Consider the following 15,090-nt stretch of genomic DNA (forward strand, 5'->3'; position numbering starts at 1 on the left):
TTGACGGCAAGTGCCAGAAATGCCAATTTACGGCAGCTTACACAGAAAGTGCCACTGTCAGACATGAGATGAAATTGCCAAGAGGGAAAGGATGCCAATCTTTATAATTTCATATTTAAAAAATTAATAATACAGGCTTTCTTTTGGAAGCGCACACTTCTCAAGGACTCCACTCCTGCCTTATGTTCTAAAAGCTGCTCAAACGTTTCCTGTGAGAATGTGCGTCGGGAACTTCTCTCCTTGGCTCGCTGCTGCCGTGCCTTGCAATTGGATGCGCCTTTACAGGTTTCCTGAAGCTTCTTGTTTTGTTTATTTCTTTTGAGAGAGAGAGAGGGAAAGAGAAAGAGAAAAAACATGAGCGGGGGAGGGATAGAGAGAGAGAGAGAGAGAGAATATCCCAAGCAGGCTCAACGCTTTCAGTGCAGAGCCTGCCAAGGGGCTCCATCTCAGGAACGCTGAGATCATGACCTGAGCCGAGATCAAAAGGTGGATGTGTAACTGACTGAGACACTCAGGCGCCCCAACCTCATGTTTCATTTTAAAGGGATTTTCGAATTGGCAACATGCTGGACGAGGGAAAGATGAGCCCCCTTCTCGGATGAGTCGGCACTGACTATCTCTCTGCTTCTGGCATGATCTCAGTAGTTACAGTAATCGAGCACTGGGAGGCAAGCAGACCAAACTTGACTGACACTCCATCAGCACAAAGTGCCATTGCCTGGAGCCCGAGTCCCCTGCCTCCTGGGGGTAGCCAGAATGGCCCTCGAAGGGCTCCAGCACCTTGCAGTTAAAGAGCATAGGCTCTGAAGTCAGAGAGCCCTAATTTCAAATCCCTACTCTGCCCTTTAGTACCTGTGTGATTTTGAGCAACTTACTGAACCTCTCTGAGCCACAATTTCCTCATTTGAAACCTAGAGAGAGCAATATGTCCACCTGAAAGGTGTTGTAAGAATTAAAGGAGATGATGTACCTAAATGATCAGCATAAAGCTGAGTGCAAATAAGCTTGCAATAGATGGTAGCTATTATTATTATTATTTGATCCCTGCAAATCTCTCCCCATATGTGCACATGATTCTAGCCACAGGGAATGTATTTATAAGGACTCTTGTTTGTAAGACACTGAATGTCATCTCAAAGCAATTTAAGGAAGAAAGGGGGAATTTATTGTTTGACTAATGGGGTTGCCCAGGGAAGAGCTGGCATCAGGGGCTCAAGCTCAGACTATTTTGACCTTCCCCTCATTCTCTCCACCGCTACCAGATGGACTTTCTTTCTTTTTTTTTTTTTTAATGTTTTATTTATTTCTAGGAGAGAGAGAGAGACAGCGTGAGCAGGGGAGGGTCAGAGAGAGAGGGAGTCACAGACTGAAACAGGCTCCAGGCTCTGAGCTGGCAGTCAGCACAGAGCCCGACGCGGGGCCTGAACCCACGAACCGCGAGATCATGACCTAAGCGAAAGCCAGACGCTTAACCAACTAAGCCACCCAGGCGCCCCCCAGATGGCCTTTCTTCGTGGACTGGGGTGGAGGGGGCATGTGGCCAAAGACCATTCTACGCTCACCTCATCTTAAAGACTTAGCTGAATGCATATCACCTAAAATCATAAATGGATACAAAGTACCTGAAATCAATATTCAAAGAGTCCTAAGTAATGTGCTGCTTTGACTCCATTCTTTCCCAGGGAGGTGCACATGCACCCTCTCACTCAAGAGCCTGAGAGAATAAAAGGGATGTTATAACTGGCTCTTTACAGCAAATTAAAGACTTGAACCAAACTCCTATTGGAAGAGTTTCCCAAGATCACTGCCAACAAGTTCTCACAGCACTTGGATTCACAAGGGACCCCTGGGGTGCTGGGCCATCCCGCCTTTCTTGCTTGCCTCCCGTAGGCTCTCTGTCCATGCTGCTCTTTCTAAAGGTTATTATTCCCTGTTTGCTGACTGCTGCCTCCAGTCAAATGTCAAGTTCAGAAGTTCCTTTGAAGAACCGTAATTAAGAGGGCTCAACTTAATTCTAAAATAAACTTTAGGTTTTCAAGACAAATTGTTCTTTACAGAAAATGAACTTTTTATTTATGTATTATTTATTTATTTTTAAAATCTTTTTTATAGTTTATTGTCATGTTGGTTTCCATATAACACCCAGTGCTCATCCCAACAAGTGCCCTCCTCCATGCCCATCACCCCCCTTCCCCTCTCCCCCAACCCATCAACCCTCAGTTTGTTCTCAGTATTTAAGAGTCTCTCATGGATTGCCTCCCTCCTTCTCCTTGACATTTTTCCCCCTTCCCCACCCCCATGGTCCTCTGTTAAGTTTCTCCTGTTCCACATATGAGTGAAAACATACGGTATCTGTCTTTCTCTGCCTGACTTATTTTGCTCAGCATAACACCCTCAAGGTCCATCCATGTTGCTACACATGGCCAGATTTCATTCTTTCTCATTGCCATGTAGTATTCCATTGTATAGATAAACCACATCTTCTTGATCCATTTGTCCGTTGATGGACACTGAGGCTGTTTCCATGTTTTGGCTATTGTGGAGAGTGCTGCTATGAACATTGGGGTACATGTGCCCCTATGCCTCAGCATTTCTGTATCCCTTGGGTAAATTCCTAGCAGTGCTATTGCTGGGTCATAGAGGAGTTCACTGTTAATTTTTTGAGGAACCTCCACACTGTTTTCCAGAGGGGCTGCACCAGTTTACATTCCCACCAACAGTGTAGGAGGGTGCCCGTTTCTCCACATCCTCACCAGCATCTATAGTCTCTTGATTTGTTCATTTTAGCCACTCTGACCAGCGTGAGGTGGTATCTCAGTGTGGTTTTAATTTGTATTTCCCTGATGATGAGTGACGCTGAGCATCGTTTCATGTGTCTGTTGGCCATCTGGATGTCTTCTTTGGAGAATTATCTGGTCATGTCTTCCACCCATCTCTTCACTGGATTGTTTTCTGGGTGTGGACTTCTGTGAGTTCCTTATAGATTTTGGATACTAGCCCTTTATCCGATATGTCATTTGCAACTATCTTTTCCCATTCCATCAGTTGCCTATTAGTTTTGTTGATTGTTTCCTTTGCTGTGCAGAAGCTTTTTATCTTGATGAGGTCCCAATAGTTCATTTTTGCTTTTGGTTGTCTTGCCTTTGGACATGTGTCAAGTAAGAAATTGCTGTGGCTGAGATTGAGAAGGTTGATTCCTGCTTTCTCCTCTAGGGTTTTGATGGTTTCCTGTCTCACATTCAGCTTCTTCATCCATTTTGAGTTTATATTTGTGTATGGTGCAAGAAAGTGGTCTAGTTTCATTCTTCTGCATGTTGCTGTCCAGTTCTCCCAGCACCATCTGTTAAAAGAGGCTGTCTTTTTTCCATTGGATACTCTTTCTTGCTTTGTCAAAGATTAGTTGGCCATACATTTATGGGTCCAATTCTGGGTTCTCTGTTCTATGTGTCGGTTTTTGTGCCAATACCATACTGTCTTGATGATTACCGCTTTGTACTTATTTATTTATTTATTTATTTATTTATTTTTAAAATAAAGGAAGTCAGTTTCCAACTCCTGGGCTAATTGGCAAAATGCTACAAAGAAGGGAATGAACATATAAACATGAAATACTTTTCTTTTAGCTTTCTAGGTTAGAGTGAATTTTTCAAATAATCTAAATTATTTTTATAATCTAACTGTAATCTAAATTCTAATATAGGGGTGCCTGGGTGACTCAGTCAGTTGAGTGTGAGCATCTGACTTCCGCTCAGGTCACGATCTCATGGTTTGTGAGTTTGAGCCCTGCATCGGGCTCTCTGCTGACAGCACAGAGCCCAGTTAGGATCCTCTGTACCCTTCTCTTACTGCCTCTCCCCTTCTCTCAAAAATAAACTTTAAAAATAAATATAAATAAATAAATAAGTAAATTCTAATCTACTTCTTATTTTTTTAATGTTTTATTTATTTCTGACAGAGAGAGACAGTGTGAGTAGGGGAGGGTCAGAGAAAGAGGGAGATACAGATACTGAAACAGGCTCAAGGCTCTGAGCTGTCCGCACAGAGCCTGATGCGGGGCTCGAACCCATGAACTGTGAGATCATGACCTGAGCCAAAGTCGGACACTTAGCTGACTGGGCCACTCAGGTGCCCTTAATCTATTTTTATAAGCTAAAATTCTAACAGCTAAACATCTTCTTCAAGCCTACCTTTTTTATTCTCTGCTTCTCTTTATGCCACTGCTTATTCTAATAAGTATATAAGGTACCATACTAAGCATAAACATAAATTGTGAACTGCAACAGCCAGGAAGCAAAGTTGTTACATGTATTTTGAGAAAAAGAGTATGTTAGCATTCTTGGACTTCAGAGCACAAAATAGTCCCGAAAACTGTGCAAAGATAAGATTTGAATTTGGGGAAACGTTTGCTTGAAACTTTTTCATGATGTGTTGGCCCTTGTTTTCTCTCTGTAAGCCAGGTGCTACTTTGAGAACATTGTGGAATGTATGATTTTTTGGCCGCTGATGGCTGTCCAGATCTACAATCGTTATAGATAGCATAGGAAAGAATCCCAAACGTCCCCTGAACCCTGTCTCCTTTCTTTGGGACACACGGTCCTCAAGATTCAACCACCTTGGCAATTCTCAAGTCTCCCTTTGGACACTGCGATGGGGATGAATTTTAACAAAAAATAATTAGTTCAGTCAAAAGGACTGTCTTCTCGACAAATGGTCCTGGAATAGCTGGATCTCTATCTGCTGAAAAATGAACTTTAACCCACAACTCACATCATATACAAAAATTAGCTCAAAATGTAGATGTAAAATATAAAACTACAAAACTCTCAGAAGAAAACACAGGAGGAATGCATCACGACCTTGGATTAGGCCAAACATTTTTAGATATCCTATGAAAAGCATGATCCATAAAAGAAAAAAATTGATGAATTTGACATTATCATAATTAAAAACTTTTGGGGTAAAGTATTTTACAAATCACATGTCCGATGACAGACTTGTCCCCAGAATATGTAAAGAATTCTCGAAACTCAAAAATAAGAAAACTGGGGATCCTATTAGAAATTAGGCAAAAAGGGGCACCTAGGTGGCTTAGTCGTTTAAGTGTCTGACTTTGAATCAGGTCATAATCTCACAGTTTGTGAGTTCAAACCCCACACTGGGCTCTGTGCTGACAGCTCAGACCCTAGAGCCTGCTTCAGATTCTGTGTCTCCCTCTCTCTCTGCCCCTCCCCCGCTCATACTCTATCTCTCTCTCCCTTTCAAAAACACTAACAAAAATTTTAGGGGCACCTGGGTGGCTCAGTCGGCTAAGCATCCGACTTCAGCTCAGGTCATGATCTCAGGTTTGTGAGTTCGAGTCCCGAGTTGCGCTCTGTACTGACAACTCAGAGCCTGGAGCCTGCTTCAGATTCTGTGTCTCCCTCTCTCTCTGCCCCTCTCACGCTCATGCTCTGTCTCTGTCTCTCAGAAATAAATAAAACATTTAAAAAAAAAAAGGAAGTGTTGCTTTCAGACTTTAATGAAAACAAAAGCTGATGGAGGGAACTACACGCATATGAAATAAAATCCAAACTCCTTTGTAGACAACATTCTCCAGCCTCATCTGGCCAGTCTCTTGGTCAGTCCACTATGTTCCAGCCCCAATGCACTTCTTGTAGTACTTAGAATACCCAGAGCTCTTTTAGCCACAGGGCCTTCGCACCTGCTGTTTCCTTTCCTTTGCACTTTGCTCTTTCCTTCTGCCTTCTCCCCACTGGCTCCCGCTCTTCCTTCTGATCAAATGCCATCTTCTCAATGATGCTTTTCTTGATTTCTCTTCCTGATACACTCCTCACCTCCTCTGATCTGTGTCCCCAGAACTTTTGTTGTTTCCTTCATATCTCTTACCATAACCTATTTTGTTACATTTTATTATCTGTTTTCCCCACAGGATTTAATGCCCCGTGATGGTAGGGACTGGGACCGATTTGTTCATTGGTACATCCTCAGTACGTAGCACAGTGCTGGGCTTTTAGTAGCATCTCAGGAAATACTCATATGCATGACTGAATTTAGTGTAAGGTATAGTTCTGTTTCCACAAGGGATCCCTGAAGATGTGAAAATTTCCTTATCAAAGGAATGAAATTATGATAAGCAGAAAGTATGCATGGGGTTGATATTTTAGATCAAGGAGGCCTTCTTGTGTGACTTTTCTTCCAGTTAGCACCATCTGATTTGCTAACCCAGAGAGCCGATAGGACTCTTTTTGGAGAAAGTTAAAAAAAAAAAACACCACCACCACCAAAAAACAAAAACCTGAAGACAAAAGATTATCTATTTGGGGCCCTTTGGACTGTTCATACAGCTGGAGACATTAATTTGAAGGGGTGACCTGTACATCTAAGAAATATTTGTTTCCAGACTTCTAGATCCAGAACAATAAAGAATGATTGCACAATTTGCCACATATCAGACAGTCAAAGACACAGTGCTTAATAATTGTATGATGACTTTGGGATTGACTTTGCTTTACAAAAATTTTTATTCTTTAATCTACAGGTCACAGCTTTCGTCTGCGTGAACACAGATGGCTTTGTTACGAAAAAGTAAGATTGCAGCTTTTGACAATCGTGATTATTAAAAATAGATATTTTAAAGGACTGGTTTTTAAAAATGTTTTTATGTTTATTTATTTTTGAGAGAGAAAGATAGGTCATGAGCAGGGGAGGGGCAGAGAGAGGGAGACACAGAACCCAAAGCAGGCTCCAGGCTCTGAGCTGTCAGCACAGAGACCAACACGGGGCTCGAATCCACGAACTATGAGATCATGACCTGAGCCAAAGTCGGATGCTTAACTGACTGAGCCACCCTTGCATCCCTTAAAGGACTGTTTTGATGCTGGGTCTTGGATTATCTTGTTTTTGAGATCTTTGTTTTCATGAATAGTTTTCCTACAGGCAGTCCTTGGCATCATCATTTTAGGATGATTCATGCAGAAAGTTGTTAGGTATTTTGTCCACAGGTGAGTTTATCATGAAAAGGGGCATACATTTCTATAAAACTTATGAATATAATTTATTTTCTCTCTTTAAATAAATATTCATGTTCCTATCTAATTTTAGCGCTATAATTTTGTGTTTCTATTCTTACGATTGATTGATTGATTGATTCATTCATTCATTCATTCATTCATTTAAGTAATCTCTACACCCAGTGTGGGGCCCCAACTCACAACCCCCAAACCAAGAGTCACATGCTTCTCCCACTGAGCCAGCCAGATGCCCCTTGTGTCCCTATTCTTAAGAGTTGCCTTATATTATATAATCCTGAGACTCCATCAAAACCTGAATTTGCCCTTGATTTTAGATCTAGTAGTTTGTGAACCTGGGATGAAACATAGTAACCTAATTGTGTTACTGTTAGCCTGAGGGCAGAGCTGTCTAATACAGCAGATGACAAGACAAGACTTGCAGTTAGATTTGAAGTACAGATTAACTATGAATCATATGTTAATCTAAGCATATGCCAAATACTGCAGAGGACATACATATACTAAGAAGAGTCAAGTGTTAAAAGACATTGAGTTGCTTCCCCAACTGGCTGTGGCAGGTGAATACTAATCAGACATCCTGATAAACTATAGGGCTTTCTTCCTCATCTTCTGTTTCTCTATAGTTTTGTTTTAAACTGAGTCTCGTATCCAGTTGTCTCTGGCTGAATTTCATAGTCAAGAAAGGCGGAGACAGACTGGATGTAAGCACAGTAGAATCACTGAGCCTCGGAATGTCGCTCTGGAAGATATCCATGAAGACCAACTCCTTCTTTCTACAGGAGTGAAGACAAAGGCCCAGGGGCCAGAAAATAGATCAGTATGAGGCCAACGAATGTAAATATCTCAATGGGCAAAAACAGTAAATGTTAGGGGCACCTGGGTGGCTCAGTCCATTGAGTGTCTGACTCTTGATTTCAGCTCAGGTCATGATCTCACGGTTCCTGAGTATGAGCCCCGCATCAGGCTCTGAGCTGACAGCACTGAGCCTGCTTGGGATACTCTCTCTCCCTCTCTCTCTCTCTGTCACTCCCTCTTTTGTGCTTACTCTCTTTCTCAAAAATGAATAAATGAACTAAAAAAATAGTAAATGGTAATACATGACAATTATAAAGTCTTTATTAGGCTTACATTGCCTTTGTTAACTCTCAAAACCCCCATGTGAGATGATGATTATTATTACAATTATAAATCCTCATTGAGCAGATGAGGAAGCTGAGGCTCAGAGAGGTTCAGTAACCTGCCAAAGGCCACACAGCTAAGAGGTGGCAGAAATAAGATTTGAGTGTGACTTGAAGTCCTGGCCCTTTCCTCTCCTACCAACACTTTCCAAACTTCAGGTGCCTGTTTTCTGCATATAGCAATGCACCACCTTCTCAGGTTTTCATCATCTGTGTTTCTTCTGTCCTATGCATGACTTACTGTTTTCTTGACTTATTTAAAAGTTATGTGTACTTTATAATAGATAGTGTATATCCTGGGGTGCCTGAGTCGTTCAGTCGGTTAAGCATCCAACTTTGGCTCAGATCGTGATCTCATGGTTCACAAGTTCGAGCCCTGTATTGGGCTCTGTGCTAACAGCTCAGCACCTGGAGATTTCTTTGGATTCTGTGTCTCCCTCTCCCTCAGCCCCTACCCCACTAGTACTCTGTCTCTGTCTCTCTGTCTCAAAACTAAATAAAAACATTAAAAAATAAAAACAAGAAAATGTATGTCTTTACTGTCACTAGAATAAACTATCTCCTATTGTACAAAGAATGTGATCATACAAATATATATGATTGGAACAATGTAATTCACTTCTGGGTAGCTTTTGTCACCTGCCTGCACATGAAATTAAAACTGATTTCTCAGGCTGTGACTTAATGTTACCTAATGCCATGATCATGAGCCTCTGAAACCATCTTGTGTACCATCAGTGGTGTGTGCTCCGTACTTCAGAAAACACTGTCCTATGTCACTCTGTTTCTCAGCAGTTCCCAAGGGAATCTGGAACAGATGGTCCTGAATGCTCAGAACTGGAAAAGGTATTTGGGTTTTCTGGCCTCTTAGTCAGGGCAAGAATTTTTTGTATGTCATCCTTGCCCAGTGTTTGAATGAACTGAGAAGCAGCTCTGTTGTAACAGCTAAGAACATACACTCATAATAAGTACTGGCTCACCATAAGCATTATATAAATGTTGGCTGTTAATTGAAACAAAATGCTCACACACAGAAATTGGCTCCAGACACAGCATCATGTTGGCATTAAGGTTTTAGCCTCTCCCATCAGGCCGCCTGGGAATAGCCCGGATCCTCCTTAAACTACGTGTCTGTACCCTTGAGTAGCAACAGTATCCCAGGTTAACCCTTTATTCCACATGCCACCTGCTGAAAGGAAGGTCCCGGACCACACCCGGATCCATGTCAGGGAAGGCATCTGCTTGTACAACTATTCTAAACTTTCCCACAATTTCAGCTCGAGAGGTCACACCTAAATGTGTTTCTGTTTTTATTTCAGTTAATCAGGTGTTGCTGTTCCTTCTGATTGTGACCCTCTGTGGGATTCTGTATAAGAAAGTTCATAAGGGGACTGTGCTCAGGAACGAAACAGGTAGGCTAAGTGAAAGAAGCTGGTACCAAAAGACACATACTGTGATTCCTCTTGTATGAGGGACTTCGCTAGTCACAGTCATCCAGTCAGGAAGTATAATGATGGTTGACAGGCGCCGGGGTGGGGGGGATGGGGAGTTCTTGTTTAAGGGGTAGAAGTTGCAGTTTTGTGAGTTTATAAAAGTCTTACTTATAAAAGTTTTACAAGAATTGTAGGGACAGGGTAGTGGTGATAGTGCAACAATGTGAATGTATTTAATACAGCAACTATGCATTTAAAAAATGGTTAAGATGGGGGCGCCTGGGTGGCTCAGTCGGTTAAGCTCAGGTCATGATCTCACGGTTTGTGGGTTTGAGCCCTGTGTCGGGCTCTGTGCTGACAGCTCAGAGCCTGGAGCCTGCTTCAGATTCCGTGTCTCCCTCGCTCTCTGCCCCTCCCACACTCATGCTCTGTCTCTCTCTGTCTCAGTAATAAATAAACATTAAAAAAAATTTTTTTAATGATTAAGATGATAAATTTTAAGTGTTTTTATTACAATCATTTTTTAAAAAAGAATAAAGCAGGTAAATAAGCATGTAACGCATCAAAATGGGATAACTGTGGATGTGATTTAAATACATTCCTTTGCTTCCTTTCAGTAGCTGGGTTCAGAGACAAGCTCCCAAGGACCTGCTTGTGAGAATATCCATCCAAGGCCAACTTTCCAGTGATATTCTAGAATGATCCGTGCTACTCAAACGTTAGCACGTATAAGAATCACAACTGGGGTTTGTTAAACACAGTACGTGGACCCACCCTGAGAGATTTTGAGTCAGTAGATTTGGGGCGGGGCCTGAGAAGGGCATGCGTTTCTGATACGCTCCCGGTTGATGTTGCACTTGGTTCTCGGACCTCACTTGTGGCGACTTGCTCTACACTCAGCTTGGAGTCTCTCGATAATTTTGCTTTATGCAATCGCCTTCTCTGTCTTCTCATCAGTTCACCAGTAGCCTCAGAACTTTCAACTTAGAAATGGTCCCACATTGACCCTACATCCTCTTCCAGCTGTGCTGAGGAGCCCAGTTTCCCTCCCGAGGAGTGAATTGCTTGAGACGGCACCTTCCCAACTTCTAAACACACAAAGTCAACCTTCACAGAAATTAAGAAACACTGTATCCTGTTTATTATATTTTTAAATGATTTATTTATTTACAAAGATTTTCTTTTTAAGTAATCTCTACACCCAATGTGGGGCTCCACCTTGCAACCCTGAGATCAGAGTTGCACAAACCTTCGGCTGAAATATCCAGGCGCCCCTATTTTTAAATAATTTAGATTAATTTTATACAAGTCATGCAAATAAATTTATGGAAAATACAGAAGAGAAAGATATTACCTGTAGCTATATCATCCAAAGACAAATACAGTTAATATTTTGGTGCATTATATACATTCATTTTGTACTTTTTTTTTTTTTAACCAGAGGCTTTGGCACTGGACACACAACAGTGAAAAAAACAAAACCCCTACTTTCACAAAGCTGACTTATTTTAATATAAAAATTCATTTAAGAAAAACCATGAAGGGAAGTCTGGGTGGCTCAGTCGGTTAAGCATCTGATTCTTGATTTCTGCTTGGGTCGTGATCTCAGGGTTCACAAGATAGAGCCCCATGTCTGGCTCTCTGCGACAGTGTCTGCTTGGGGTGCTCTCTCTCTCTCTCTCTCTCTCTCTGTCCCTCCTCCCTTCTCAAAAATAAATAAATAAACTTTAAAAAACAGTTAAAAACACATATAATCTGGTCTAAATAAACATGAAGAGCATCTGGAAAGGGAATGATTTCCACATAAAGATGCGCATACAAATTTGTCCAGGACGTCATTCTTTGTAGCCCCAGTTGGAAACAATCCACATGTAAATCAACTAGTGATGAGATACAATGTAGTATATCTACACAATGAAGCCCTTTCCAACCCCAAGAAGCAACAGACTACTAACATGTGCTCCAATGTGAATAAAACTCACAGATTATGCTAAATTGAAGAAACCAGATCTGAAAGTCCACATATTATATGATTCCATTTATAGAAGTTTCTAGAAAAGACAAATCTACACAGAAAAGAGAATAGTGGTTGCCAGGGGCTGAGAGCTGGAGTGGATTGACTATTACTCAGTTTAAGCAAATTTTTCAGAGAGGTGAACTTTTTTTTTTTTTTTTTTGAGAGAGAGAGTGCAAGCAGGGGAAGGGAAGAGGGAGAGAGAGAGAGAGAGAGAGAGAGAGAGAGAGAGAATCCCAAACAAACTCCACGTTCAGCACAAAGCCCGACTCTGGGCTCAATCCCACAACCCTGGGATTATGATCTGAGCCAAAATCAAGAGTTGGATACTCCACCAACTGAGCCACCAGGCGCCTCTGGCAACAGTCTAAAGTGGGATTGTGGTAATGGTTGTGCAACTCTGTCAATTTACTAAAAATCATGGAATTGTATATCTAAAATAGGAAACTTTTTATATCTAAAATAGAAATTTCCACTATTTCCAAATTTTAAGAAATCTGTTAGTCAGCCTGGACTGCCTTAAGAAAGTACCACAGACTATGGGGCACCTGGGTGGCTCAGTCAGTTAGGTGTCCAACTTCGGCTCAGGTCATGATCTTACAGATCATGGGTTCGAGCCCCACATCAGGCTCTGTGCTGACAGCTCAGAGCCTGGAGCCTGCTTCATTCTGTGTCTCCCTCTCTCTCTCTGCTCCTCCCCCGCTCATACTCTGTCTGTCTCTATCAAAAATGAGTAAATGTTTAAAAAATTTGTTAATAAAAAAAGAAAGTACCACAGACTAGGTAGCTTACACAAAAGAAATCTGTTTTCTCACAGACCTGGAGGCTGGAAGCCTGGGCGCCAGCAGTGCTGGTTTCTCCCAAGGCTTCTCTTCCAGGCTCAGTCAGCTGCCTTCTCCTTGAGTCCTCAGATGACTTTTCCTGTGTGTTCCCATCTCTGCCGTCCCTGCCTCTTCTTATAAGAACCAGTCATACTGGATTAAGTCCTCATCCTAATGGCCTCAGTTTCATTTAATTGCTCCTTATAGGCTCCGTCCTCAAATGCAGTCACATCCCAAGGTACTAGGGTTTAGTGCTTCCACACACTGATTTACACAATTCAGTCCTAACGATAGCTACCTTATGCCTCAATAGAGATAGGAAGCCATAGGAAGTCAAAAGTTGTCTGAACTTCAAGTTCCTGACTCTTCACACGTCACTCCCTGCCCATAAACCAACACATTTGGCCACTTGAATCCCCTGCAAACTCTTCTCTCCAGAGAGAAGCACGTAGCTTTTGTTACAGCTGTTAAAACAACTGTAAGGAAATGCACATCATGACTTATTAATCAACCGTATACTCATAAACAAAGTATTTGGAACACATGAATGGCTTCACTATCACATTTTTATCCCATTCAGTGTTAAGAAGAATCAGTGTTATGAAATAACATTCAAGAGACTATAATGTTGAGATGGAAGCAAGTTGTGGAAAACCATGAAAAGTATGATTTCATTTTGGTTTTAAAATAACATATGTAGGTGGTATATTTCCTTTTAGAATAACACAGAGAAGGATTTGAGAGGCACATACTGCGTGGGTAACAGAGATCTACCTTTGGAATGGGGTAGAAAAGTCTGCAGAAAACCATCATGTCTTACTGGAATTTGAGGCTGGAAGTTTTTCAAGAAGTGCATATCAGTAATTTTAATAGACTATTTTTTAGAGCAGTTTTAGGTTCATAGCAAAATTGAGTGGAAGGTACACAGTCTCCCCCACTAGTAACACCCCCCACCAGATGGTACATTAGTTACAACTGATGGACCTACATGGACACATCATTACCACCCAATGTCCACAGTTTACATTAGGATTCACTCTTGATGTTGTACTTGGGTTGTGAGAAATGTATAATGACATTAATCTACCATTACAGAATACAGGGTAGTTTCATTGCCCCCAAAATCCTTAGTACTTTGCCTATTTCATATTAATTTTTATATTTTCAAAAATCGTAAAATTCAAGAACTGGTGTTCTAAGGTAAAGTCCAGAAGCCCTATGAAATCATTTGCTGAAGAAAGGCATAGTGCCATTTTGTGTGTTCTGATAATGACATTCCATCTAATCTCCTGGTCATTTTTTTGTGATTAGCTGGGGATTCACTCCTGGGCCGTTTGAGGTGAGACAAGTTTATAGACTCGGCTAAAAACAATCCTACTTTGAAATGGGATCCAAATATTTGGCAGCTAGGAGAGTAGACATTTCACCTTTTCTAGAAATGGGCATGGACTGATAAGAGCTGCTTGTGGGAAGGGACTAATGCAACACAATACATTTCCAGTCCATACCGCCATCAGCACGATGCTTTCTAGAGATGGTACAGGCACCAAGCGGTTTCACATAGCCAGACCTTTTGGTGAATTGGTATAGGCACCAACTGGCACAATGGATCCCAATAGTACCAACAGGTGATTCCCAAAGAAGCTGCGATGATGAAATGCTGGTGAAGAGTTTACAGCTAATAAATCTTTCCCAGTCTTTCTTCAGGGTGTCTTCATCCATATCCTGTCCAGGGAAGACTTCTTGGCAAAGAGCAGCACTTTTGGCTTAGGTTAGTTTCCCAGCGCCTCTGACTGGCAGAGTCCCCTAAGAAGCCTGGCAGTGTGACATGTCTGCAAACGTGGTGTTTGATCTCTCGGGTGGCCCTCTTTCATGGGGACACCTTCCTCCTCCCTCATTCTGTCTGTTGCCTGAGAGCCTGGTTCTGCCCCAGCTTTTCAGCCCTCCTCTCTCCCTTTGCCCCTAGGAGTAGTCAAAGAATCATTCCTCCAGAGCCCTGTTCTGTACCATCAACGCATCAGTTCAGTTCATTTCAGTCCAGCAAACTTTTATGAAGTGCTTCTTAGGTGCCAGACTCAGCAGGGAAAATATAATGAGCTCACAGTTTGGTGAAGGAGACAGATGCATGAATAGATTCTTTCTGTGCAGTGTGGTAAATGCTCAAATAGAGGTATTTAAAAAACTCACCCATCCATGCATCCATCCCTCCAAAATGTAGTGAGAATCTGCTTGGGGTCCAGGCACTGTGCTAGCCGCAAATGAAGAGGCAGAGATGAACAAGATACTGTCTCGGCCCTCATAGGAGAGAAAGGGAAAGCATGCGACCAAATAAATTGTGACCACAAACAAGGACAAAGCGAGTGGCGTGTAAGGAGCTGTTAAAGGCTTCCCGAAGGTTCTGGTGTCTACCTTGCATTTGGAATGAATGTGTAAAAGTTAGCCCTGCAGGAAAGGATGGAAAGAGCATTCCAGGCATCTGGAACAGTATGTGCGAGGGCACTGAGAAAAGAGACAACCCGGTGCAGTGTTCAGGGAGGCACAAAGAGTTTGGTGTTGCTGGAATAGGAGGCTAGGGAAGGGAGCAGGGGCTGGGTCATGAGGCGCCCTGTGTGC

The 15,090-nt window shown here is 42.1% G+C and overlaps 1 protein-coding gene across 1 annotated transcript in view; it reads left to right on the plus strand.

The window, feature by feature from the left end:
* The window catches only part of GLT8D2 (glycosyltransferase 8 domain containing 2), a 41,735-nt gene that overhangs the window by 8,977 nt on the left and 17,668 nt on the right, over nt 1-15,090 (plus strand). Inside the window, exons 2-3 of the mRNA XM_039252892.1 lie at nt 6,539-6,585; nt 9,529-9,621. Coding sequence (XP_039108823.1) covers nt 6,567-6,585; nt 9,529-9,621 — 112 coding nt within the window. The 5' untranslated portion in view covers nt 6,539-6,566. The remainder of the gene's footprint in view (nt 1-6,538; nt 6,586-9,528; nt 9,622-15,090) is intronic.

This window comes from Hyaena hyaena, unplaced genomic scaffold (genome assembly GCF_003009895.1).
Source record: "Hyaena hyaena isolate Hyena2069 unplaced genomic scaffold, ASM300989v1 scaffold_432, whole genome shotgun sequence".
NCBI lineage: Eukaryota > Metazoa > Chordata > Mammalia > Carnivora > Hyaenidae > Hyaena > Hyaena hyaena.